At 39.1% G+C, this 24588-nt stretch overlaps 1 protein-coding gene across 2 annotated transcripts in view; it reads left to right on the top strand.

The window, feature by feature from the left end:
* The window catches only part of plcd3b (phospholipase C, delta 3b), a 96278-nt gene that overhangs the window by 47431 nt on the left and 24259 nt on the right, over positions 1-24588 (top strand). For both annotated transcript variants that reach the window (XM_058793491.1, XM_058793490.1), the window contains 2 exons: positions 12262-12414; positions 16474-16596. In XM_058793491.1, the coding sequence (XP_058649474.1) occupies positions 12262-12414; positions 16474-16596 (276 nt within the window). The remainder of the gene's footprint in view (positions 1-12261; positions 12415-16473; positions 16597-24588) is intronic.

The raw sequence follows: 24588 nt of genomic DNA, 5'->3' as shown, positions 1-24588 counted from the left end.
GTTGCTGCATGATCTTCACTGAAACTTGGCTGGATAGTACAACTCCGGACGCCGCTATCGAGATAGCGGGACAGACCGCCTACCGAGCCGACAGGACAGCGGACTCTGGTAAGAAGATCGGCGGGGAATTGTGTGTCTATATTAATAACTCTTGGTGCAAAAACGCCACGGTAGTGGAACTCATGCTGCTCAAGTGCAGGCCGTTTTATCTCCCGAGGGAGTTTACTGCTGTTCATATCTGTGCTGTGTATATTCCACCAGATGCTAATGCCAAGCTAGCGCTGGCACAGATTTATGACAACATTAACAATAGCTTGGTCGCACACCTGGACAGCGTTTTCATCGTAGCCGGGGACTTTAACCACGTTGATTTAAAAACGTTTTTTCACAAATTCCACCGCAATGTGAAGTGTGCTACTAGGGGAGGAAAAACTCTGGATCAAGTGTATACTAACGTAGCAGATGCATATAAAGTCCAGACGTATCCCCATCTAGGACTGTCGGATCATCTTTCTCTTTTGCTACATGCACGGTATACACCCAGAATCAAAAGGGCTGGGACTATGTTAAAAAATGTGAGAATATGGCCAGAGGATGCTATTCTTATGCTCCAGGATTGCTTTCACCGCACAACATGGGATGTATTTAAGGGAGAGGGCACGTTTACACGTGAATCCCTGGATGAATACACCACAAATATTTTATACTACATTAATTTTTGTGTGGACAGTGTAACATCCTGGAAGCAAGTACATGTGGTATCAAACAGGAAGCCTTGGATGACACACAATGTACAACAACTAATTAGAGCTAGGAATATAGCATACAGTTCGGGGGACTCTAATGCCTATAGCTTAGCCAGGACTGCTTTGAGGAAAGGCATCAATACTGCTAAATCAGATCATAAAAGGCATATTGAAGCCAATTTGAGTAACTGCACAAAACCCAGGCAGGTGTGGGAGGGCATTAAGTCTATTACGGACTATAAGAGAATATTTACATCTCCCTCGGAAAGCAGTAGTGCTACCTTAGCCGAAGAATTAAATTTCTTTTATTCCCGTTTTGACAGGAAAACACAGATCCTGAATTGCCTCTTCTCCCCACCATTGACTCCACTCCAGTCTTGAGTGCACATGACGTGAGACTTGTTTTCTGCAGCATCAACCCCAGGAAGGCAGAACTCCGTCTGGGCCGGGTGCTGAAGGACTGTGCGGCCGAGTTAGCGGATGTCTTTTCTTCCATCTATAATATGTCACTGCTCACATGCACACAATAGTACCCATTCCCAAACAGTCTAATGTCAAGTGCCTGAACGATTACAGACCTGTGGCACTTACCTCTGTCCCAGCAAAATGTCTGGAGAGGTTGATCATCAAACACTTTAAGGACGTAAGACCATCAACACGTGACCCATACCTATTTGCATACAGGGAGAACAGGTCGACTGAGGATGCCATTGTGATTGTGCTCCATACATTGTTGGAACATCTAGAGCTTAAGAACACCTATGCAAGGATGCTCTTCGTCGATTTTAGTTCAGCTTGCAATACAATCCGGCCGTATAAACTTAGATCTAAATTACACAACCTGGGACTAAACACCACACTATGCAATTGGATGGTGGATTTTTTAACCAATCGCACACAGTGTGTGAGAATTGACAGGCACACGTCCTCCACCCTTTTTATTAACACCGGGGTCCCCCAAGGATGCGTGCTTAGCCCACTGCTTTACACCCTTTTTACACAGGACTGTTTACACATTTTCCCATCAAATCATACTGTCAGGGCCTTCCCCTGTAGTGAGCCAGGCATCTGTCAGTCAGGTCAGTGTGGCCATCTGAGGTCTCACTGGCTGAGTCGGATCAAAAGTCCATGCATGGAAACATTGGGCACGAGCAGGGAGGATATGCCCATAGTGGGACAAGATGGCCCTCTTTAACCTCACATAATCAGCTGCATCTTAACCGTCAGATCTTGACAGGCTCTTTGGGCTTCCCCTGTCAAAAAAGGTGCCAACAGGGTGCCCCAGTCTCCTTCAGGCCATTTCTCTCTGATTGCAGTTCTCTCAAACACCTACAAGTAAGCTTCAACATCATCATCTGGAGTCTGTTTAGTGAGGACCTTTCCTGCGTTTATTGTGTGCTTGATTTTGGACAGGACTTGACACATTGTGGTAACTGCCTCCCTCAGGGCACATAGCTCCTTCCACTGTTTGGCATGACTGGTCAGCAAGGCATTAATGGTAGCTTCCATTCTGTGCTTATCTGGGTATAGTTTTGTGGCCATTTAAGCACTGACCTCTATGCCCGCATTCTCCACCAAATGTGATGTCCAAGGGCAAAATTAGGTTTTAGTTGCCACAAAAAAATAACCACAAGAGAGGCAGATGCGGAGTTTGCAAAAACTGAGGTTTTTATTCAACCAAGAAACTAGGAGGGTCAAAAAGGAATCTAAACTGGAATTTAGGTTCTTCCCGGTCTGGGGTATCTTCGTTGTCTGCGTTCCCTATGTCTGTTTCACCACAGAGCCACCTTCAGAAGGGAGACAGAGCAGAAGGCAGATCAGTAAGCAACACATGACAAGAGTCACCCTTTTTGCTCTTCAGCCGGTTGTCTCTGGTTAATTTTCAGCTGGTCTGGTCTAATCCATCCAAAGTTTCAGCATCTTGTCCTGGGGCCACCAACAACAGACTGAAGCAGATATTCTAGTTTTATGAAGACCTCCATTAGGCCATCATTGGCTACAGCTGTGGGTGGTTCCATGTCTGGAGGATGAGCAGGTGGAAGTACTCATGATTGATGACTTTTCCTAACCAGGGCCTGCTCCTTTGGTCCGGGGTTCCTCCTTCCCACATTGGCTTGCCACAGTATCCTATTTTTCCCTAAACAGTTTAGAGTGGTGTGATGGAAAGACCTTAAACTTGTCTTTCATCACCATTTTACTGTGTTCTTATTGTTTCTGACGCATAGTTATAATTATTTATTTCCTGATCTAGCTGAGTGGGCGTAGCAATAAGAATTGCGAACTTGAGGGAAGCGCTCATTTTAGCCAATTTATGGAAATTTTTGTGCGAATAAGTTATTTTGATTTATCTGTCCTCTTTTTATTGATATTAACTGTATTTATTTACTTAACTCTTGTTACTTATTTTCATGTATAAATCATATTGTGAGACGAGTTTATTTTATAAAAAGAAAAAAACCTTGGTATGTTCCAATTAGTAAAGTGGGAAAATGTGTATTTAAGATGGCTGTCGCTAGTAGTTCGAGAGGTGGATGAATCGAGAGCTTGTGAATGAGATTGTAGTGTATAATGTAAAACTCCAGCCTCAATGTAGTAGATGGGAGTTAGTACTGTTTTTAGTACTTAGCAGTTCTACTTTTAGACTGTTTTATTACATAGTCCAGGTGATATGTGAAAATAATGTTCACTTTTTCATAAAAGCATGAAACTTGGTACACTTGTATAGTTTGTGGGCTTAAAAATTTCAGGAATGGAGCCATCGCAAAAACACCTTGTGGTTGCCATGACGACCATTTTACTTTCTGCCATAACCAAATTTTGTATTTTGTGTCATATCTCCTGAACCACACAGAAAAGGTGATGCCTACCCCTATGTTTTGATGGTCATTGATTGCAATGATACCATATACAACAACATTCACAATGGTGAAATCAGCAATGTGAGAAGGAAATCACAGTGTCACAGCATTTACAATAGTCCATATTATGACTATTATTTTTTTCTTTCTTTGATAATTAACAAATTTTTTATTCAAGAATACTATCATATATTTCAGAGATAGAAAAAAAAATCATCTCAGGTAAGTGTATTTTTCCTTACCTCTCAGGCAGAGATAATATACCGCTAATATTTGATGTAACGGGTGGAATAATATTTATGTGTATGGTGTGGTGCAGGTGCGGGCTGGACGTGACGTTACGGGCGGGTTGCCGGTCCAATAACCAAGACTCGTTCCAGTACACGCTGAGCAATGTAGCCAATCGCGCTGCCACTGACTGACAGCTGTAGTGAATATCTTAAAGGGAGAGCTATTTGCTTGCTTTCTGTATTTAATCTATTAACAATTTGAATAAAAGTTTTAATAAATGAGTTTTGTCGACCTCGTGTAGGAGATTTAATGCAGGTGTGGTTCGGGCAGGGCTGGGTATCGTTCAAACATTTTCGATATCGATACCGATACCTTGAGTTCGATACCGGTTCCTGAACGATACTTTTTTCAATACCAATTTTATGAAATCAAGATTACATTATCTCAAAATACTTTGGTTTTATTTTTTCAGCTTGTTGACATTTATACAGACTCAAAGCCTCATCTCCTGAGCCACTGCACAAAGGAACAAAATATATCCAGCACAATAAATCAGTGCAAATAGTTTACATAAAGTTCAAATAGTTTTCAGTTTACTCATCTGTTAGGCTATGTTTACACTAGTGCGTGTTCGTTTTAAAACGCATAGCTCAGACAGAATCATCATTTCTATTCATTTATTCTAGGTTGTTAAAGACTTCAAGAAATTTTAAATCTTTATCCACTTTCATAAGTGGGTGTGTAACATTAGCCTATCTGAGCGATGCGACTCGCCAGTCAGATTAATGAAGAGCACGCAACTCAAGTTACCGCCAGAGGAATACTTGGACTGATTTAATTAAATTTTTAATATTATTTTGGTTATTTTTGAATTATATTTATTGTGATTAACCTCCAGTTATTGTTCACAGTATAATGATATTCAATCGTTGCACGCAATCACGGAGAATAACTCGATGAAAATGATCAAACTTATTTTTAATTATCGTCTGTGGGCTGGAAATATTTCTTTATTTGAACAACTTCAATTTGATACAATTATAGAGGATTGCATAAAGTCAGCCCATGAAAAAATGTGAGCATTATGATTAATACAAATAGTTTGCCCTAAACTTTTAATTTAATCCTAGTCATAATTAATATTTTAAGCTTTGGCTAATTCTAAGGCTTATTAATGTGATATGTTGTTTGTATAGTTTTCTCGCTGTTCTGTAATGAAATAAGGTGATCAGACTGTGAAGAATTGCCTATACACATAGTATGGCTCGCACGCTCCTGTTTCAGTCACGAAATACGCATTGGGATATCGTGACAAGATATTCCTCCTTTTCATAATGCTCAATTAATTGTTGTAAACTGAGACTGGCTCAATTAATTGTTGTAAACGGAGACTGGTGTCTTTAGAAGACGTATATGTGCTGAATTCTATATAAATAATCCACAACAATGCCGTGCTATGGGCACAGCCATTGATGGAGGCTGCAGCGGAAGTTCTTTTACGCTACTATTTGAATCTTCTGCTTTTCGAACGCGGAAGTGTGATAAAGACCTATAGTAATGTATTTCTGCTGCAGAGTCTTCCAAGTTAAACCGAACTTTTATTTTGATGGGTTGCTGTGAATACCTTTACAGTTCTGTGTGTATATGATATGATGCTAGTTTTACTCAAATTAAACGGTAAAATGCTCATGAAGTGAGCTGGAGTTCTGGAGATGTTGTTCATGTGTTTATGTCCTCATTTATTGAGACGGCAGACGCTGAAATCACTGCGCTTCAGTCTGTGTGTAGTAAACAAAACCGCGTGATAGAGAGCAGACTGCCCTGTACGCTTTCGAATCGCTCTCGCGGATGCCAAACACTGATCAATCTGTGCCGTGTCGCTTCTAGTCGAACACACCTAGTGCTGCAGGCTTATTGCCTCTCTGATGTTGATGAGATTAACCCCTTTTAAATTTGGTACAGAACGACAAGATGTTTTTCGATACTCGATGGTATCGAGGCAATTCGGTCGGTGCCTAAAAAGTATCGAACTCGATACCCAGCCCTAGGTTCGGGTTGCAGTTTTTATGTCAAATGGGTCAGGTATGGAATTAAATTAGTGTTGCTGTCAGATAATGTGTCAGGTGTTCTGTTAATTACTGCGGGTGTGCGAAGATCATTTCACCAGCCAGGAAAGGTGAACGAAAATGCCTCTCTGTGATCTTACCACAAGGCATTGCTTACTTGCAGATCTCAGGCTTCTGGAGGGTATGTAGATTCGTAAGAGTAAGTGGAAGTAGGAGGGTGCTGAGCCTGTGGCTGTTCTGTACGCAAGCATCAATGTCTTGAACTTGATGCGAGCTGCAACTGGTAGCCAGTGCAGGGAGATAAAGAGAGGTGTGAAGTGGGCCCTTTTGGGCTCATGGAAGACAAGTCGTGCCGCTGCATTCTGAATCTTTGGTCGAGGTTTGATTGCCCATGATGGAAGTTCAGCCAGAAGACCATTGCAATAGTCCAGCCAAGAAATGACAAGGGACTGGGCAAGAAGTTGTGCAGCATGCTCTGTTTGGAAGGGCCTGATCCTCCTAATATTGTGCAATGCAAACCTGCATGATCGAGCTGCCTTTACAATATGGTCCTTGAAGCTCAGTTGGTCACCAAAGAATAATTTTTGATGAACCTAGCAGGATGATGAAATCATGTTGTAGAGTCAGAGTGGCAGGGAAGACAAGAAGCTCAGTCTTTGCCAGATTGAACTGCAGGTGATGTTCCTTCATCCATGCCGAGATGTTTGCCAGGCAGCCTGAGATCTGTGCAGCTACCGTTGGATCATCTGGTTGAAATGAATGATAGAGCAGTGTGTCATCAGCATAGCAATGGTAGGAGAAACCATGTGCTTGTATAATGGGTCCCAGTGATGTAGCGTGTATGGTGAAGAGGAGGGGTCCAAGAACTGATCGCCGAGGAAACCCTGTGACCAGTTGATGTTCTTTGGATGCCTCTCCTCCCCAAGAAACCCTGAAAGACCTACCTGTGAGATAAGATTCAAACCGGGGGAGTGCAGATCCTGTGATGGTAGACAGGAGAATCTGATGATTCACAGTGTCAAAAGTAGCAGATAGATGGAATCAGCTTTCGCAATCTGCAAGGCTACAGTGACCAACAGCAAAGCAGTCTCAGTTAAATGTCTGCTTCTGAAACCTGATTGGTTAACGTTCTGTTGGTCATTCTGTGAAAGAAATAATGTAACTGTGTCTATAAAGGTGTGAACCAAATGGTCCATTCCATTAGAATAACAAAGGAATAGCATTCTTCAGGAACGGTTTGTAGATTGCAGGATCTCCAGCAGGAAGCAGGAAGGTTCTAACAGTATCTGTAGTTTCTAGCCCTTTTGTCTTCAGCTATAAAATTCTATCCCACAGACAGAAATTTGGGAGAAGCTAGGAATCATAGAAAGGTTAAGATTGTTTGAAGGAAGACATGCTAACATCACTATTGAAGAACTGCTACACTACCATCTTCAATAAATTCTTCTCCCCTCAAAAGTTTTGGTCAAGCCTACTTAATTTTTGTGTTAGAGAAATCCAGTACATTGGTGAGTCCCCAAAAGACTGCTCATCAAAAATACAGTAAAGATTATGATACATGGTGCAACTTTTTAGGTTAGAAGGGGTAGTATACACTTGCCTGTCTAGACAGATATTGTCTTGACAAGAAGTTAAAGTGGATCAGAAAGTATCAGTTGCTGTATTTACATCCATAGATGAGAAATGGGTGGGTGAGGGAAAAGAGGATGACACTACAGAGGAAAGATGGAAGGGTGAAAGGGAGCATAGGTTTCGCCTAAAAGTAACTGGTAGAGGAATTGGTGGCAAACAGATAGTAATACTGTATGTAGGTTAAATGTGATAAAGAAATGATCAGAAATGTCTAGAGGTTTTACCAAATGTTTTCTGTGATACAATTGCATGTGTAAATTAAGTCAAGCTGGTTCCCTGATTTGTTAGTGCTTGTTGTGGTAAGCCATTTGGGATCGAATGAAGCTAGGAGTGGAAGTGGAAGTCTGCAGTGTAAGGCTTCAAGATACATTTCGAAGTCACCAAAGACTACAAGTGGACTGCCATCCACAGAGAATGAGGATAGTAGCCCATCCAGCTCCTTTATAAAAGGTGCCCAGTTGACCAGGAAGGTGATAAATCAATACAATATGGAGTTTAACAGGAGTTGTTACAATAATAGCATGAAACTCAAAATAATTTTTATTGCATAGGGAAGAGTGGGTTGAGTATTTCCAATTATTAGAAATGTGAAGACCAGTACCCTTCCAACCTGACAGGGGGGTGTGAGAGAAAGGAAAGTTGTTAGAGAAAACAGCAGGGTTTGCGGAGTCTTCTGGACAAATCCAGGTCTCAGTCAAGCCCAAAATACTAAGAGTAGACTGAGAAGCAATGGCCAGAATGAAGTTTGTTGACAGCTGACTGACAATTCCAGAGACCCACAGAAAATGACAGAGGTACAGATAGGACACAGCTTAGCAAGATTGCGTTGCCGTCTGCCTGTGATGTTAGAGCATTGTTGAGGTAGAGCAAGAATGTATTGGAAACGTACTACCGCCTACCCGACTCTGCCTGAGAGGTAAGGAAAAAAAAAAAAAAAAAACTACTTAAAATGATACTTTTTATATCTCTGATTGTATTCTTGAAAGCAATCTTATATTGTACTATTGAATAAAATATTAATTAGCTAAATTAATTCTGGCACAATATGGCTGCTGTCGCATCATCCCGTTACGTGTTAGCTAATTAAGCGCACAAAGGAGTTTTCACAGAAACAAAGTCTTTTAATAAAAATCCAAATAAAGGAAACAGAGAATATCCAGGAGCAAGGGATAGCAAAACACATTGATCAAATAATAACAGACGAAGCATGAGGGGAGAACACAGGCTTTAAATACTCAACGTAATCAAGGGGAAACAGAAACAGGTGAGGAGCTAATTAACTAATGAGGAGAACTAAGGAAACTGGGTCAAGCATGTGACACATCCAGGTGGATGCTGCACATTGGTGGTGGTTGAGGAGATTCCCCCTTCCATAGAAAGTGCTTTGAGTACCCAGAAAAGCACTATATAAATGTGACGAAATAATAATTAAAACAATCTTTTATTGTACTATTTAATAAAATATTAGCTAATTATCAAAGAAAAAAATAATAGCTATAATATGGACTATTGTAAATGCTGTGATACTGTGATGCTCAGATACTGTGATTTCCTTCTCACATTGCTGATTTCACCATTAACCCTTTCAATGGTGAGTTTAAAATATTCTAGCGGTCCCCCCAGAGTGAGTTTTTTTAAGGCGACCGTTATTTTAGAACGTTTGCCCTTACTGTTTCCTGCCATGTTTGTTCACGCCGCAGTTCAGAGAGTCCTGTCAGTCTGATTTACAGCATGTGAATTCATCAATTTCTCCCGAAATACATGCAAGTAAGTGGCTGGTGAACTGGGTGAGGAAATGAGTGAACTTTATAGTTACTTACACTATGTGTATCTGAAAAACACATCGGCAAATTCAGTTTGAATGGATTGTTATTGTTGCTTCCATAGACATGTGTGTGTATTTTACATACTCTAAATGTATTATTTTGCTAGTACTTATGTGTATTTAAATGTCTGAAACCTAAAATATGCATTATGCGGTCAAGAACACTGCATAGTTGTGATAATATGACAATCGCAGTGCATGTCTCTCTCTGGCTCAGTGCCAGTCAATGCGCGAAACCACAGTTTGAATTTGGCAGTTATGCGACGTCACTGAACGTTATAAATCCCATATGTGGGACCGTACTCCCAGGGACACGGGAATAAAAATCCCATATATGGGACCGTACCACTGAAAAGGTTAACTCTTTACCTGAACAGTTTATGTTTTTGTATATGGTATCATTGTAATCCTTGACCAAAACATAAGGGTAGACATCACCTTTTTTGTGTTATCATGTTTTGGTTCAGGAGATATGACACAAAATGCATAATTTGAAAAGTAAAATTGTCGCCATTGCAACCACAAGGTGTTTTTGAGATGGCTCCATTCTGAAAATGTTCAGGGCCCTAACCTGAACAAATTCATGCTTTTATGAAAAAGTGAACATATCACCTCAAATTTTGCGCATATCACCTGGACTAACAATCTTTGTTTTAAGCTCTTAAAAATAATTATTTGCACAATTTGCACATCCGCTCTAAATAACCTTTTGGAAGCCAACTTCGCTCCTGTGATTTTCATCCTCCTTGTGACTGCTCGGGTCATTATCCCAAATGGTTTTCCTTTTTCCTTCTCCTCTAAAACAAAAATAAATACATTCAGGTGCATCTCAATAAATTAGAATGTCTTGGAAAAGTTCATTTATTTCAGTAATTCAACTCAAATTGTGAAACACGTGTATTAAATCAATTCAGTGCACACAGACTGAAGTAGTTTAAGTCTTTGGTTCTATTAATTGCGATGATTTTGGCTCACATTTAACAAAAACCCACCAATTCACTATCTCAACAAATTAGAATATGGTGACATGCCATTCAGCTAATCAACTCAAAACACCTGCAAAGGTTTCCTAAGCCTTCAAAATGGTCTCTCAGTTTGGTTCACTAGGCTACACAATGACTACGTTTACATGGACATCAGTAATCTAATTATTTACCTTATTCTGAATAAGAAAATATTATTATTAAGGTGTCTACATGAGTTGCTTTTAGAATAATCCTTTCATTATTCCCGTTTTACATGTTATAGTACATAGATCGATTAATGGCATGCGTCATTACGTCACCACGCGACGCTATCCGACGTCTCCTCCAGAATTTCACGTATAAACATATAGTTCGTCTTCGTGATGATGCCATATACAGTTTTGGGTGTTTCATTTTTAATTTTATGAAAGTTTCAAGTGCAGTTAATTATTTGTACATGCATACAGATGACGGGGGTGTTGAAGCTCTTTTATTTGCCGTCAAACGGTTGGAATACTCCACGTCTTAATTTGATTTGATTAAGGTAATCAAAAATCTCTGTTTACATGGTAGACTCTTAATCAGAGTATTGTCTTAATCGTATTAAAATCGGAGTATTGATGTCCATGTAAACGTACTGAATCATGGGGAAGACTGCTGATCTGACAGTTGTCCAGAAGACAATCATTGACACCCTTCACAAGGAGGGTAAGCCACAAACATTCATTGCCAAAGAAGCTGGCTGTTCACAGAGTGCTGTATCCAAGCATGTTCACTGAAAGTTGAGTGGAAGGAAAAAGTGTGGAAGAAAAAGATGCACAACCAACCGAGAGAACCGCAGAATTTGGGTGAACTTCACAAGGAATGGACTGAGGCTGGGGTCAAGGCATCAAGAGCCACCACACACAGAGGTGTCAAGGAATTTGCCTACAGTTGTCCTCTCCTGAACCACAGACAACGTCAGAGGCGTCTTACCTGGGCTAAGGAGAAGAAGAACTGGACTGTTGCCCAGTGGTCCAAAGTCCTCTTTTCAGATGAGAGCAAGTTTTGTATTTCATTTGGAAGCCAAGGTCCTAGAGTCTGGAGGAAGGGTGGAGAAGCTCATAGCCCAAGTTGCTTGAAGTCCAGTGTTAAGTTTCCACAGTCTGTGATGATTTGGGGTGCAATGTCATCTGCTGGTGTTGGTCCATTGTGTTTTTTGAAAACCAAAGTCACTACACCCGTTTACCAAGAAATTTTGGAGCACTTAATGTTTCCTTCTGCTGACCAGCTTTTTAAAGATGCTGATTTCATTTTCCAGCAGGATTTGGCACCTGCCCACACTGCCAAAAGCACCAAAAGTTGGTTAAATGACCATGGTGTTGGTGTGCTTGACTGGCCAGCAAACTCACCAGACCTGAACCCCATAGAGAATCTATGGGGTACTGTCAAGAGGAAAATGAGAAACAAGAGAGCAAAAAATGCAGATGAGCTGAAGGCCACGGTCAAAGAAACCTGGGCTTCCATACCACCTCAGCAGTGCCACAAAATGAGCACCTCCATGTCACGCCGAACTGAGGCAGTAATTAAAGCAAAAGGAGTCCCTACCAAGTATTGAGTACATATACGGTAAATGAACATACTTTCCAGAAGGCCAACAATTCACTAAAAAAATTTTTTAATTTTTTTTATTGGTCTTATGAAGTATTCTAATTTGTTGAGATAGTGAATTGGTGGGTTTTTGTTAAATGTGAGCCAAAATCATCACAATTAAAAGAACCAAAGACTTAAACTACTTCAGTCTGTATGCACTGAATTTATTTAATACACGAGGTACACAATTTGAGTTGAATTACTGAAATAAATTAACTTTTCCACGACATTCTAATTTATTGAGATGCACCTGTAAATTAAACAAATAAATACACATGCATATTTGTACATTTGCTTATTTTCTAGACCTCTCCATATCCTCTTATTCTGTCTCTGGAGAACCACTGCTGTGTGGAGCAGCAGACTATCATGGCCCAGCAGCTGCACTCAATTCTGGGGGACAAACTGATCACCAAACCGCTCAATGACAAGCCACTCCAGTGCCTACCATCACCAGAGGTAATACAGTCTGACTTTTCCCAATAAAGCTTTAATCAAACATACTCTAAAACCAATTTAGCAGTCTATCTTCTCTTCAGTTTGTTTTGAATTTTATTCAACAGACAGTGCTTGATATTCTTGGAATAGTCTTGGAACAGTTCCCTACAGTTCGTCCATAGTCCAGGTTTTATTTTAATCATTCATTTAGTGTCTCATTTTGGGTATTGCCTTGAGTGTGACCAATCACTGAAGCATCAGTATCACCACATCTCATAACAGTGAGGCACTGACTGGGTGCTGTCCAGAGCTGCAGTTGCAAGGGACAAGCAATTACATTCATTAAGTGTCACAAAGTATCAAAAATATTGTTATTTTTTCCCCTCCCACTGGACACAGGAATTGTTCACTAAAATGTCATAAAGTTCCCTTATGGTGTGGAGTTGAGACTAATTACCCCAATGACCAACAGAGAAGTTCTTCCCCCTCCACCCATGGGTTCCGAAGGAACTAAAAACCAGATACAAAAAGAGACAAAAAATGTAAAAAAAAAAAAAAATACAAAAAAGGTGTTCTTATCCCACAAACCTAACTAAGGCTCAGGAGCAGGACAAAAACGGGCAAACAAGCAAAAAACAAACAAATGTCTGCACACTGATATTACTGCTCCAAAAAACCATCAAGTCTTCATCAGGCACAAACTTAGTGAGATACAACTCTTTATAGACAACGGGTCATCACCTTAATTAGATGCACTCTCAAACACATTGAAATTTATCTGCAAAGTGCCTTTGAATACATGTATGTAGAATCTATTGGCATTTGTCTATTTCATAGATTTCACTGCATAATGTCAAGATTTTATAATAATGTCAGCTAGCAGAGCTACTATTACCGCTAGCATGAATTAAAATGACTTTTAAAGGGGTCAGTGGTTTATATATACAGTGGGTACGGAAAGTATTCAGACCCCCTTAAATTTTTCACTCTTTGTTATATTGCAGCCATTTGCTAAAATCATTTAAGTTCATTTTTTTTTCCTCATTAATGTACACACAGCACCCCATATTGACAGAAAAACACAGAATTGTTGACATTTTTGCAGATTTATTAAAAAAGAAAAACTGAAATATCACATGGTCCTAAGTATTCAGACCCTTTGCTCAGTATTTAGTAGAAGCACCCTTTTGATCTAATACAGCCACGAGTCTTTTTGGGAAAGATGCAACAAGTTTTTCACACCTGGATTTGGGGATCCTCTGCCATTCCTCCTTGCAGATCCTCTCCAGTTCTGTCAGGTTGGATGGTAAACGTTGGTGGACAGCCATTTTTAGGTCTCTCCAGAGATGTTCAATTGGGTTTAAGTCAGGGCTCTGGCTGGGCCATTCAAGAACAGTCACGGAGTTGTTGTGAAGCCACTCCTTCGTTATTTTACCTGTGTGCTTAGGGTCATTGTCTTGTTGGAAGGTGAACCTTCGGGTAAACCGGAGGTCCTGAGCACTCTGGAGAAGGTTTTCATCCAGGATATCCCTGTACTTGGCCGCATTCATCTTTCCCTCGATTGCAACCAGTCGTCCTGTCCCTGCAGCTGAAAAACACCCCCACAGCATGATGCTGCCACCACCATGCTTCACTGTTGGGACTGTATTGGACAGGTGATGGTTTTGCCTGGTTTTCTCCACACATACCGCTTAGAATTAAGGCCAAAATGTTCTATCTTGGTCTCGTCAGACCAGAGAATCTTATTTCTCACCATCTTGGAGTCCTCCATGCGGGCTTTCATGTGTCTTGCACTGAGGAGAGGCTTCCGTCGGGCCGACTGGTGGAGGGCTGCAGTGATGGTTGACTTTCTACAACTTTCTCCCATCTCCCGACTGCATCTCTGGAGCTCAGCCACAGTGATCTTTGGGTTCTTCTTTACCTCTCTCACCAAGGCTCTTCTCCCCCGATAGCTCAGTTTGGCCGGACGGCCAGCTCTAGGAAGGGTTCTGGTCGTCCCAAACGTCTTCCATTTAAGGATTATGGAACCTTAAGTGCAGCAGAATTTTTTTTTGTAACCTTGGCCAGATCTGTGCCTTGCCACAATTCTGTCTCTGAGCTCTTCAGGCAGTTCCTTTGACCTCATGATTCTCATTTGCTTTGACATGTCCTGTGAGCTGTAAGGTCTTATATAGACAGGTGTGTGGCTTTCCTAATCAAGTCCAATCAGTATAATCAAACACAGCTGGACTCAAATGAAGGTGTAGAACCATCTCAAGGATGATCAGAAGAAATGGACAGCACCTGAGTTAAATATATGAGTAAAAGGTCTGAATACTTAGGACCATGTTATATTTCAGTTTTTCTTTTTAAATAAATCTGCAAAAATGTCAACAATTCTGTGTTTTTCTGTCAATATGGGGTGATGTGTGTACATTAATGTGGAAAAAAATGAACTTTAAATGATTTTAGCATATGGCTGCAATATGACAAAGAGTGAAAAATTTAAGGGGGTCTGAATACTTTCCGTACCCACTGTATATGTATATATATATATACTGCCCTACAAAGGCAAAATACCTTAACTTGCTAGAGTGTGAAACTGAGAAAAATGACTTTAAAGTTTTTTACTTGTCCAGTCAAATTAATTATAGGTAGGACACTGAAAATTTGGCAATTAGATGTTTTAGTAATGAAAATTATCTACATTAAAAAATTGTAAGCTCAAACTTGATTTTTACACCTATTTTGAAGTTAATGTACTCTGCCTTTGCATTGTCTGCAAAAAGTCACACCAAGGCAAAAGACAGTAACTTCCACATTATCAATATTTGGTTGCTGATCACCATTTACAAAATCATTAAAGTAACACCTGTATAAAATCTAGTGATCATGGGCTATCTAATATAGGCTATTGCATATAGTAATGTGACTGTATTCATTTTTTTTTTTTTTTTTTTTGACCGTAACAAGAAGACAAAAAGTTAAGCATGTGATTGTGTGTGGATACCATTTTGCAACCAATTTATTTACTATGCTCAGTAACAGAAAAAAAGAATGCTAGACATAGCATAATTGCTTATATTGACTTGAATGAAATAGCCTAACCTAAAAGAACTTGTGGATTTATGTGAACGTCAGTAAGCAGGCATGCTCAGAAATGCTTGCGGATTAAACATCTCCGACGACGTTCAGCGCCATGGATTGATTTTATCGGGTTACAAGAAAAGAATATAGATTTAATTGCGAACTATTAGGCTACTGATTTTATAATTGATCATGCTACATGATACGGCATTCAAGTAGACACGCATCCAACTAGATGTGACAGCCTGGTGAATAATCTGTATAACAAAAACAAAAAACAACAACAAAAAAATTATTTAAAGGTTATTCACGATTATGTATTGCTGCCAAGGTGTCTAGTCTTTACAGTGCTTTGTTATATGGAGTATGCTTTGTTTGGTAGATCGCGATCTAATTCGTTTGTCTACACTGTAATTTAAATGCATCAAACTTTAATGGACAGTAAAAAAAAAAGGGCAGAACACCGTATAACTCCAAGCCGGCACCGTAACTTCATTTTGACGCGCGGCTAAACAAAGGCAGAACGCCGTACCTCATTTTGAACGTTCCAAACAAAGCGAAAGAGCCGTTACTGGTGTTATACGGTGTTCTGCCTTGGTTTCTCCGGGGATTTTCGAAGTTACAGTTGACACGACCCCTTATTTTCTCGGAAAAACAACAAAATTGACTCAAGATACTTATGTACATGATAAAGGATGTCTTCAATGTCCCAAAAATATCAATAACTCATTTTCGACAAAAATCAAAGTTACGGTCTTTTGCCTTTGCACGGCAGTATATATATATATATATATATATATATATATATATATATATATATATATATGTGTGTGTGTGTGTGTGTGTATATACTGTATAATACACACAGATAATAAAAACTAATCAAGATCATTAGCAAGTGCTATTTGTGATATTATAGCCTATAATTCCAGTGTTTAAATGTTCAACATTTACCAGTTGAAGTGATAGTATAATGCTGAAATTGAAATACTTGTGGTGCTCTCTTTCTGGCAGGACCTAAAAGGGAAGATCTTGATAAAAGCAAAGAAGATCAAAGTGGAGGAGGACAGCTCCAGCTCTGACTCAAGCTCCTCAGATGATGAATCTAAAACTGAAAGCAAACCTAAAGCACAGAAGGTCAGTGTGTGTCTTTGTCTGTACATCGTGTTTTTATATTTTTCTAAAGCAGCAGTGCTCAATTCTGTTCCTGTAGATCTACTTAATACTCCTGCAAAGTTCAGCTCCAACCCTTATCAAACACAGGTTAGACAGGTAATTAAGATATGATCACCAGAGTGGATTGATGGCTGGATTGTGACCTGAGCAGCACATACCTCAGGTAAGCAGAGACTGGTAGGTATCAGGATGATTAACAGTGAATGTCCTATCTCTTAGAAATGGAGGAAATTGAGAAAATCTCTATATAGAGATGCTGGAAAGGATTCTGAGATCACTGGATAATTAGTAGTCTGTTGATTGAGAGTGTTGTGTGATGGTGCTGGGGGAGCCTGGTGAGCCTGTGAAATTTTTTTTATATAATATAATATCATTTTTAACATTCATTTCTATACTACATTATTTACTTCTAGTATTCCGTTTTATTACATTTAAATTTATTTTAATTAATTTATTCATTGCTATTTTTTATTACAAGGGGTTCAATCACGTAGTGCTGAAACCCTATTGTTATTGTAAGGATTTACAAGGCCTAGAGAGCTGAAACTCGGTCAGATCGTAGTAGTATTGCCCGCTACTCAAATCCAAAGACTCGCCTCAATCGGCCTAAAGGGGGCGCTACAGCACAAAAAAACAAAAGATTCAGAATTTTTTTCGCCCTAGCTCATACACCGTTTGTCGTAGACTCAAAAACTTTACATTGTTGGAATCCTTGGGTCAACATGAACAAACGTGCATGCGCCAGATTTTCTATACAAAGTCAGTTTTTTGGGCAAAATTGAGTTATGTCCAAAACCTACTTTTGTGAACTAGTCCTAGGTTTTTTGCCCGATCGGAACCAAACCACTGCACAAATATTCTCTGGACACTGAGTATCAACAATTATTAAAAAAAAGTTGAAATTTAGATTTTCGCGCGCAACAGTATGCAAAAAAACGTTCTATGCTAACATTAGTCAATAGCTAATTGAGCTATAACTCTTGAACGAAGTGAGATATCTTCACCAAACTCGGTACACATATGTATGAGCTCAATCACTGGTCAAATAAACAAAAATTGCCCAGCTCTACCACTTGGTGACGCTACAAGATGAAAAAAAAAAACATAAAAGCAACTATAACTTTGCAACCGTTGGTCTGAATGACTTGAAAATTGGTATGCAGTGTCTTTGTCTGAAGTGGCACTAGTATCTATGAGGACATTCATGTATCTAAAATAACATGACCAAAACATTAGCCAAAAAATTTTAAGCACCTATTTGACAAGGTTAACGGAGGTCGATCGGAAAGAAACTCGGTGGGCATGTTCGACTCATGGCCCTAAAGGTCTGTAAGAATTTTGAAAGAAATCGGCCACTAGTTGGCACTAACGGGTTTTATGGCTCTGTAATCGTGTGGTGTTTCACACATCCACACAATATACATATCATTTGATAGATCTCCTTATAATGAGCAACTTTGCCTCAAGAACCATTGCTGTCAATCAAATGTTACTTTTGCGAACCTAGTCATAGGTTTTTCTCGATCAAACCACTGCAGTAATATTCTCTGGACTCTCTAGATCAATAATTATCAGAAAAATGTTGAATTGTGTCTTTTGATTAGCTATAACAGGCTTATTTTAAAAAGGGAACGTGGTCAAATATACTGAAAAGCCTATAAAACCTAAATGTAAACTCGAAAACTTTACAAAAGTAGGTGAAAACGTGTCAGATGACTCTTAACAAGTATACAAAGTTTCATGGAGATCGGACCATAGGTGGAGCTATAACAGTTAAAAAGGCCTGTAGAATTGTAGAATATGTTTATATATTCACGCAAACACTAGATCTTCATATCATATGATAGATCTCCTCATTCTCAACAACTTTGCCTCAATGACCATGGCTGTCATTCAAACTGTTCTTTAAATATTTGAGTTTATTTAAAAACCCACTTTTGTGTACTAGTCCTAGGTTTTTAACTCAAAATCAATAAAATCAGTGCAGTACAATTCTCTAGACTCTCTAGGTCAATAATTATCAAAAAATGTTGAATATTTGCATTTGGACAACTATAAACCAGTCATTTTATAATATGTTCTTTACATAGTGTACCCATAGGCCTATAAATCGTAAAAGAAAGCCTACAACTTCTCAAAACTTCGTAAAATTATGCATAATTTCATTCTAAACAAGCATGCAAAATTTAAGAGAGATTGGGCAAAAACTAAAACTATAATAGTTATAAAGGTTAAAAACACAGTGTTGTATGAGAAATTGCAATTATAACCACTAGGTGGCAGTGGAAGACCACTAATGGGCTCATTAAGTGCACTAAAACAATACTGTTCATAGGTTTGCTTATGGATTCATGCTTATACATTATAAAATTACTGTTATAACATTTAAAATCACATTTCGCATGCACTGTATGTCTGTGTGTGTGTGTGTGTGTGTGTGTGTGTGTGTGCACGTTTTTGTGAAAAGTCAGGACATAGATTTGTATAATGACAAAGGTATGACATAGGTATTACAAGGTGAAGGTGACATCTCAGGACATTGACCCATGTCCCCACTTTTCAAAACGCTTATAAATCATACAGAGTGAGGTTTTTTTGGGCAAAGTTGAAATGCACAGTCTCCTGTAAGGGGTAGGTTTAGGTGTAGGGTTGGTGTAGGGCAATAGCACATACAGTAAGTACACTATAAAAACCATTGCGCCTATGGAATGTCCCCACTTTTCACAAAAACGAACATGTGTGTGTGTGTGTGAGCATGCTGATTGAGTATTAACCTTTTGAGCAGTACGGTCCCACATATGGCATTTTTATTTCCGTGCCCCTGGGAGTATGGTCTCACATATGGGATTTAGAACGTTCGGTGACGTCGCATAACTGCCAAATTCAAACTGTGGTTTCGAGCGTTGACTGGCACTGAGCCAGAGAGAGACATGCACTGCGATTGTCATATTATCACAACTATGCAGTGTTCTTAAAGGAACACTCCACTTTTTTTGGAAATAGGCTCATTCTCCAACTCCCCCAGAGTTAATAAATTGAGTTTTACCGTTTTTGAATCCATTCAGCTGATCTCTGGATCTGGCGATAGCACTTTTAGCATAGCTTAGCATAGATCATTGAATCCTATTAGACCAGTAGCATCGCGTTCAAAAATGACCAAAGAGTTTCGATAGTTTTCCTATTTAAAACTTGACTCTTCTGTAGTTATATCGTGTACTAAGACCGGCGGAAAATGAAAAGTTGCGATTTTCTAGGCCGATATGATTAGGAACTATACTCCCAGTCCGGCGTAATAATCAAGGAACTTTGCCATGGCAGCAGGCCCAGTGATATTACGCAGCGCCTGAAAGTAGTCTCCAGCTATATTATAACTAGGTACCTGGCTGGGGACTACTTTCAGGCGCTGCGTAATATCACTGCGCCTGCTGCGGCCATGTTACGGCAGCAAAGTTCCTTGATTATTACGCCGGAATGAGAGTATAGTTCCTAGCAAAATCGGACTAGAAAATCGCAACTTTTCATTTTCCGCCGGTCTTAGTACACGATATAACTACAGAAGAGTCAAGTTTTAAATAGGAAAACTATCGAAACTCTTTGGTCATTTTTGAACGCGATGCTACTGGTCTAATAGGATTCAATGATCTATGCTAAGCTATGCTAAAAGTTCTATCGCCAGATCCAGAGATCAGCTGAATGGATTCAAAAACGGTAAAACTCAACTTATTAACTCTGGGGGAGTTGGAGAATGAGCCTATTTCCAAAAAAAAGTGGAGTGTTCCTTTTAGGTTTCAGACATTTAAATACACATAAGTACTAGTAAAACAATACTTTTAGAGCTTGTAAAATACACACAGATGTTTATGGAAGCAACAATAACAATCCATTCAAATTTAATTTGCCGATGTGTTTTATTCATATCAGATACTAGGGATGTGCCCGAAGCCGAATACCTTATTTGGAAAGGCACGGATAATGGCTTCAAAACGAATAACGGATTTATCTAAATAACAGAAAAAATATTCGGCAGACACAATCACGTTGCTGGAACAGCACTACATTAGTCAGGTCTGCGGTTAAGATTTGTGCAATAATAATGGCTACTGCTTTGATAGCGTTTGACACAGTTTCATACAGATAATATCATGGTGATCATTGTGTTTGTTTAACGAATGTGGTCTCCTCAGCAAAAAAACTATTCGCGCACACTCCTTTTTTGATTGCTGCCTGTCAGTGCTGGCGAAGCAGTGTTGCCAGATATTGCTAAAAAAACAAACACAACCAATTTCCTGAAAAATGCACCAAAATAAGTTTAAATCTTGTATTTTGCCAATAGGATACATAATCTCTAACCTCAACCTCCATCTTCCCACTTTATTAATGCCCTAATTACTTTATTAACACCGTTACATTAAGTATTAAAGCAAGTCCAGCAACGCTTATATTAACCAGATCTGGCAACATGGCGGAGCGGAGCGGAGGCTGCACTTGCGCCAAGCTCCTTCACTCCTGCGTTTCGCTGCTGCTGCGAGTCAGCCACGTGAATTTATTCAGCGACATGATTTTAAATATTTTTTCATATGTTTTCAAGTTTTATTTTTGAACATGAAACATTTATGGAGGTCTGGACCTCATAGCTGGCTATGGGCCTGGTTGTGTAAAGTGAATGAGTGTAAACTATAGCCTATGTGAATGAAATGAGCGCAAATCGATAGTCTTTTGGGGTCTGCGCGTCTCTCAGAAATCAGAGCTTTGTCTGGAGTTATATCAACTCGATAAAAATATCCTAAAAACGGTCCTAACTTCAAACCTTTTCGAAATCCAACTGTAAAAGCGCATTACATTTAGCCCTTTTCGTGAATGGCATTACATTTATTTATACAAGACAAAGGAAAGCGATGTTTGATCAAGGCTTTTGGAGGGTCCAAATGATTTGTTGCACTCTATTGATAAAAAAAATAAAAATAAAATAAAAACTGGTAAATGATCACAAATTCCCGCAACACATGATCTAAGTTACTTAAAGTTGCCCATTTTCGGATCTATCCAAATACAGATACAGATACAAATTATTTTGAGACTGTCACAGATACAGATACAGATACAAGTAATGGCTCCGCTGCACACCCCTATCAGATACACATAGTGTAAGTAACTATAAAGTTCACTCTATTCTTCACCCAGTTCACCAGCCACTTACTTGCATGTATTTCGGGAGAAATTGATTAATTCACATGCTGTAAATCAGACTGACAGTACTCTCTGAACTGCGGCGCAAACAAACATGGCGGCGCCCACCCCGCTAGAAATTTTACGTTCCCAGTACGTCCTCAGAACGTCCCCGCTGGTGTCAAGGAAGTCATCTAGTAACGTCCCCAGAATGTTCTGAGAAGGTCACGATGTCGTTCTTTAAAGGGTTGGGGGACGATATTTGGAGGACCTTCATAGAACATTCAGGACGTTCTCGGGACGTTTAGGGCACCATATTTTATTTGAAAATTTGACGTTCCCAGAACGTCCCCGCTGGTGTCAAGGACATCATCTAGTAACGTTCCCAGGACGTTTCAAGACTGTCACGATGTCGAGTTCTTTAAAGGTTTGGGGGACGTTATTTGGAGGACCTTCACAGAACATTCAGGACGTTCTCGGGACGTTTAGGGCACCACATTTTATTTGAAAATTTGACATTCCCAAAACGTTTTCAGAACGTCCACGCTGCTGTCAAGGACGTCGTCAAGTAACGTTCCCAGAACGTGGATGTGGAGTACTTTAAAGGTTTGGGGGACATTATTTAGAGGACCTTCACAGAACATTCAGGACGTTTTGGGAACGTTAAGTGGACCATTACTATAGGACATTCCTTATTGGTCTCTATACTACATTCAACCTTTGCAGGACAAACCTACAATGTTTTTTGTTGTTGTTGTTTTGGTCCTATTTAGGTACTTCCATCACATGAATGTTTTCAGAAGATTTAGTAACATTACAGAAAACTATAGGGGATCAGACAAAACTATCTTGGTCTACAGAACCTTAATAAGGCACTGTGTTCACGCTTAACACATTCAAACATAAAATACAAAGCAGGAAAGCATCATTCATTTATTTTGTGAACAAAAACAGATTATAAATGAATATTAAATATGGTCATGCATAGGAAGGGTGGTGGAGATAGAGAGGGGGGAACTCGGACAATTCGATTCAGTTCAAATTGGCTTTATTGCCATGATAATTTCCACAGTAAAGCATCAAAATGTGTCCAAATAATGGAAACAGTAACAAGAACATAATTTATAGTAATTATATATTTAGTGTGTGTGCGTGTGTCAGTCACTGTCTCCATCTTCAGGAGGTGCCCCAAGTTGTTCTTCCGCTGCCTGAAAAAAGCAAATAACAATATTTAGCAATCACTTCAATTAATTTTTTATTGCTTTTAATTACACTTAGGTGTATAAGTATAGAGGACCAAATTTGCAAAAACAAAACAAAAACATAAATTATATATATGTATGTGTATATGTGTGTGTGTTTGTGTGTATACACATACAGTGGTGTTCATAAGTTTACATACCACTTGCAGAATATACAAAATGTTAATTTTAACAAAATACAAGTGATCATGAAAATTGCATGTTATTTTGTATTTAGTACTGTCCTGAATAAATTATGTCACATAACAGAAGTTTATACTCAAGACAAAATGACAACTGAATTTATAAAAATGACCACGTTCAAAAGTTTACATACCCTTAATACTGTGTCATTTCCTGAGTGATCCACGACTGTTTTCATGTTTTGTGATAGTTGTTCATCAGTTCCTTTTTTGTCTTGAGCAGTTCAACTGCCTACTGTTCTTCAGAAAAATCCTCAAACTCCTGGTTTTCCAGCATCTTCTGCATATGTGAACTCTTTCCAACAGTGACTGTATGATTTTGAGATCCATTTTTTCACACTGAGGTCAACTGAGGGACTCATAACTCACCAACTATTACAAAAAGATGAAAACATTTTCTGATGCTTAAGAAGGAAACACAAAGCATTAAGAGCCGGGGTGTGGAAACTTTCTGAAATGGATGATCAGGGTAAATTGTACTTATTTCGTCTTTTGGGAAACATAATTATTTATGTAGCTACTTAAGAGCAGTACTAAATGAAAAAAAGAAGAAAGATATTTAAATAAAATGTACACATCATCATCCAGTTCAAAAGTGTACGCCCTCTGGCTCTTAATGCATTGTGTGGCCTTCTCGAGCATCAGTAAATATTTTCACCTTTTGTAATAGTTGTGTATCATTCCTTCAGTTGTCCTCAGTGTGAAAAGATTGTTCTCAAAATCATACAGTCACTGTTGGAAAGAGTTCACATATGCAGAAGATGCTGGAAAACAAAGAATGTGCAGGAGCTGGAGGATTTTTCTTAAGAACAGCAGGCAGTTGAACTGCTCAAGACAAACAAGGGACTCATGAACAACTATCACAAAACATAAAACAATCGTGGATCACTCAGGAACCAACACCACAGTATTAAGATTCATGTAAACTTTTGAACGGGGTTGTTTTTATAAATTCATTTAATTTATAAATGAATTCAAACTTATGAACACAGCTGTGTATATATATCACATCATCCAGTCTGTCTGGAATGAAATGAATAAACAGAACAAACTGAGACAGACTAAATCCAGAAGAAATGTGGCAACATCTCTTAGATGCTTCAAAATACCTATCTACAAAGCTACAGTACTGTTAAAAGTTTTAGGCACTTGTGTGAAAATTCTGTTGAGGATGCTGTCAAAAATGATCTCATAAATAGATTTAATTTATCAATTAACTTCTATTAATTAAATTAAATCAACATTGTTGTGACCATCCTTTGTGTTTAAAGCAGCTTTTGCTCTAGGTGCACTGAATAGTTATTCAGGTAGCTTTGCAGGTAGGTTTCTTGAAGTATTTTGGA

The sequence above is a fragment of the Onychostoma macrolepis genome, chromosome 12 (assembly GCF_012432095.1).
Source record: "Onychostoma macrolepis isolate SWU-2019 chromosome 12, ASM1243209v1, whole genome shotgun sequence".
NCBI lineage: Eukaryota > Metazoa > Chordata > Actinopteri > Cypriniformes > Cyprinidae > Onychostoma > Onychostoma macrolepis.
This window is presented reverse-complemented; position numbering and strand designations above follow the sequence as displayed.